This window comes from Cololabis saira, chromosome 22, assembly GCF_033807715.1.
Source record: "Cololabis saira isolate AMF1-May2022 chromosome 22, fColSai1.1, whole genome shotgun sequence".
In the NCBI taxonomy this organism is placed as follows: domain Eukaryota; kingdom Metazoa; phylum Chordata; class Actinopteri; order Beloniformes; family Belonidae; genus Cololabis; species Cololabis saira.
The window spans coordinates 36,553,767-36,558,462 of record NC_084608.1 but is presented as its reverse complement, the minus strand read 5'-3'; the positions used below and the strand labels follow the sequence as shown (position 1 = coordinate 36,558,462).

General features: G+C 40.9%; 1 protein-coding gene across 1 annotated transcript in view; it reads right to left on the bottom strand.

Moving 5' to 3' along the window:
• Positions 1 to 4,305: 4,305 nt before the first annotated feature.
• Positions 4,306 to 4,696, bottom strand: part of LOC133422981 (sodium channel protein type 3 subunit alpha-like) — a gene marked incomplete at its 3' end in the record, with an annotated part of 137,844 nt that continues 137,453 nt past the window's right edge. The window contains exon 21 of the mRNA XM_061713053.1: positions 4,306 to 4,472. Coding sequence (XP_061569037.1) covers positions 4,306 to 4,472 — 167 coding nt within the window. The remainder of the gene's footprint in view (positions 4,473 to 4,696) is intronic.

The window sequence follows — 4,696 nt, the reverse complement described above, 5'->3', positions numbered from 1 at the left end:
ACACTCACAGCCTTTTAACAGGAAGCGTGGCTGCAGTGAGAAGCTGCTGGACGGTGATGTACAGCCTGAGGGAGTGTGTGAGTGTGTGTGTGTGTGTGTGTGTGTGTGTGTGTGTGTGTGTGTGTGTGTGTGTGTGTGTGTGTGTGTGTGTGTGTGTGTGTGTGTGTGTGTGTGTGTGTGTGTGTGGTGGTTTCCTGCTGATCAGGTCTCTGGTGGTTCTGGACGACTAGTTCATAATCATAATAATCAGAATCAGGTTTATTGGCCCAGTCAGGTCAAACAACAGGGAATTTCACTTCCCACACATGAAAAGGGCCCAACGTTAGACCTGGTTCTGTTTCCTGGTCTGGTCTCTTGTGTGTTTCAGGTCCACCACAGTACCAGGTTCAGGTCCAGACCTGGACCAGGTCTTTCCAGTTTCAGTCACTCTTCCACCATCAGACGGATTTCCGTTTGTCTTTGGGACACAAACCCAAATCATGACCCTCCACCTCCGTGCTGGACTAGGGGGTTTGGGGTGGTTCTGGTTCCTCCAGACCTGGGGCCAGATTCACAAAACATTCTTAAGAAGAAAAATCTTCTTAAGTGTCATTTTTTTCTTAAGTTCAGTCTTAAGAAGAAAAAAGACAAGAAGTCATATTCTCCCAAAAAGGTTCTTAAGTATTTTCTCAACTTTCTTCTTAAGTTTCTTCTTAAGAAAAAACTTAAGAATAAATGGTATTCTTGAAATAAAAGTTCTCAAATTTGTTTTTGACTTTTTTCTTAACTTTAAGACAACCTTGACCTGTCTTAAAATTTCTTCTGTGAAAAGATAAGCCTCTAAATCACCTTTTTCAACACATTTTAGACAAGTTTACACTAGGTCATAGGTCAACTGCTAGGAACCTGTCACACTACAACTGCTAGGAACCTGTCACACTACAACTGCTAGGAACCCTGTCACACTACAACTGCTAGGAACCTGTCAAACTACAGCTGCTAGGAACCTGTCACACTACAACTGCTAGGAACCTGTCACACTACAACTGCTAGGAACCCTGTCACACTACAACTGCTAGGAACCTGTCACACTACAACTGCTAGGAACCCTGTCACACTACAACTGCTAGGAACCCTGTCACACTACAACTGCTAGGAACCCTGTCACACTACAACTGTTAGGAACCTGTCACACTACAACTGCTAGGAACCCTGTCACACTACAACTGCTAGGAACATGTCAAACTACAGCTGCTAGGAACCTGTCACACTACAACTGCTAGGAACCCTGTCACACTACAACTGCTAGGAACCTGTCACACTACAACTGCTAGGAACCTGTCACACTACAACTGCTATGAATCTGGGGGTTTTATTTGACTCTGGCCTTTGTTTTAATGGACAATTTAGGAAAGTGCAGTCCTGTTTTTACCAGCTGAAGCTGATTTTCCAAAGTCAAATCTTTTTTATCTCCTGATAATCTCCACAAAGTTGTCCCTGCTTTTATTCTGTCTCGGATCTGGATTATTGTAACATCTTTACTCCGGTATTTCTCAGCCATCACTCCACCGTCTCCAGTTGGTACAAAACGCTGCTGCTCGTCTGATCACATCCCTCCAATCCTGTCGTCCCTTCACCTGCTTCCAGTTTAATATCGCAGTGATTTTAACATTCTATTGCTGACTTTTAAGGCCCTAAATAACTAAGCCCCTAGTTATTTTAAAAAGCTTTTAACTCCTGGCTTGTGACCAAAGGTGATGGAGATTTTGCAGTCCGGGCCCCCAAACTCTGGAACCCTTTACCTGCTGAGATCGGCTCTACTAAACCCCCATTGCTTTTAAATCTTTACGAAAAACATTCCTTTATAGAAAAGCTTTTATTGTGGTGTGAATATTGTTATTAATTTTAGACCTGGTTATTGCTGTCTTATGTTCTTATCCTTTGAACATAAGACAGCATTAACCTCTTATCACTCTGTAACTTTGTTAAGAAAGGTTCTATATAAATAACATTTATTATTATTAGCGCCACGGGGCATCTATTGTTATCCTGCGTGTTTATTTTTTCATTCATTTTCCGGACAGATTTCGGTTCGCTACTCCTCCTACAGATTTCGGAGGACCCAGGCGAATCATATATCAAAACATGTGTCTCGATTGGGAATAGTATGCTATGACTTTTGGTGATGAAATTCCCATTTTTCCCAAAGTTATTCCCAAAAAAACGGCCAAAAAACCCCATTCAAAGTGAATGGGAAAAAGTAAAAAAAAAAGCCAAAATTCACCTTCATTCTGAGTCACCTAACTTCTCATACTTGCACGTATAAATGTCATTCAAACTTCAAAACGGAGGAAAACTTCTCTTCCCTCTCCAAACCCCAAACAGTTTTTTCCTAAGATGTATACTTTTCAAGATATGAGCACTCAAGCGAGGACTGGAAATCACTTTTTTGTCAAATCTAGAGTGGGGCTGTCAGTTGCTAGAGTGTGGGAAAGAGTAAAAAATAACCTTAATTTTTATTTGTAAATCGAGCTCACGGCCAAACCGTAAAAGGGAGACAAATCATTTTTGGTCAGAATGTAGATATAGGTGTTGGGATTCATAAAATGTGACTTTCACAGGCGGGGTATGCACAACATTTAAACGGGGGGGGCTAGAGCAGCGCCAATACCTGTCTCAGTCCCCATTGGCTGTAATGTAGTCAAAAGTTTTCTTCAAAAGAATCTCACTCTGTCTTCGCACTGAGCTTACTCACTCATTTTAAAGAATATCTGAATAAAATGAAGATTGTCAGAATCTGCCAGCTTCCGTGTCTCTCACGATGTTTTCTTTTTTCTGCTACGAGCTACGGTTTGATCACAAATCAGAGTTATTTGAGAGCTTGTCAGAAGCCAAAATCTGGGTTTTTCACACAGCCAAACCGGAAGGTTCTGAAGTCGAGGTTCTTGTTGCCGGGGCAACCAGGTGGTGTCATCAGACTTAGTTTTGAGTCCTTCACCTTTATTGCTGAAAAATGCAGGAATGTGCACAAATGGGAAGCAGCCCCCCGTGGCACTCTCAAAATTTCAGCGAGGACATTTTTCTAGTTATTATTAGGGCCCTAGCACTGACAGTGCGAAGGCCCTATTGTATCTGTAGGAATTGTTTTTCTCGTTTTTCCAGGTGTGTTATACATCAAAATGTGCGTCTCCATCCTGCGACAACGCGCATTACTTTTCTCAATCAAAAGCGTTACCGTGGCGACGATAGACGCCAAAAAGCCCCCCCTTAACCTGTTTGGTCCATATTTGATAGTCCCTATTTTCTGCCTTAACTTTTGAATGGTTTGACATAAAGAGTCGTGGTGGTGTCATTAGACTTAGTTTAGAGTCCTTGACTTTTATTGGTGAAAATTGCACGCGTGAGGGCCCGTTCATCGCTGCTTGCAGCTTTAATTATTATTATTATTATATGAAGACCAGAGTCCCAGAAGTCTGCTGGTCGGTCCAGGTCCAGGTTTTGGACCTCGGTCCTGCTTCCCTGGTCTCTAGGACTGAAGACCCAACTGGATCTGAGAAGCAGCTTTTGTGTTTCTGATCCCTGAGACTGTTGAGCTAAATCTGCTGAAACGTCCTGGAAGGAGCTGCGGCGCCTTCAGCCTTCACTTCAGCCTTCATTCACGTTTCTCGTGAGGAGGAAGGAGACATGATGCTGTTTGACTCCTCCATGTTTGCTGCTCAGCTTAACCAGAACACACACACACTCATGCATGCACTCGCACACACACACACTGCTTCCTATGCGTTTCATTCCTTTTTTTTAATTTATTTTTTTATTTATCTTCTATTTTTATTTTTTTTTAAATGCATTTCATTCCTTTATTTTAATAATATATATCATATATATTTATATTTATTTTATTAATAAGTGTATTTATACAATTTTTTAATGGATCTTATTCCTTTTTTTAACAATATATATATATATATATATATATATATATATATATATATATATATACAATATATATATATATATATATATATATATATATATATATATATATATATATATATATATATATATATATATATATATATTAATATATTTATTTATTTATTTATTTTATTTTATTTTTTTAGATGCATTTCATTCCTAAAGAAGAAACTGGCCAATCTGAGACAGTAAATCTTACAAAACACACACACACACACACACACACACACAGCCGGCTGTCAGAATCTGAACCAGAGGGGAAACAGCTGACTCTCTGTGACACCTGAGCTTGTTTACATCAGTGCAGGTGTGTGTGTGTGTGTGTGTGTGTGTGTGTGTGTGCACCTCTTCCTCCTCCTCCTCCTCGCTCTCCTCCTCCTCCTCCTCTTCCTCCTCCTCCTCGTCCTCGGGGAAGTCCACGTCCGACTCTCCGGGCGCGATGGGAACGCTGATGGTCAAGTTGGGGTTCGTCATGTAGCTGTCGTCCTGCGGAGACACGTACTTCTCCACGTGTCGACCTGCCGGGAAAACACGCTTAGAAACGCTGGGAAATCACAAAAACTGGCTTAGAAACGCTGGGAAATAACGTTCTACGCATGAAAACACCAGGTAAAGGTGGAAAATAACATTGCACACATGTAAACATGCTTAGAAACGGTGGAAAATAAAAAACTGGCTTAGAAACGGTGGGAAATAACGTTCTACACATGTAAACACGCTTAGTAAAGGTGGAAAATAACGT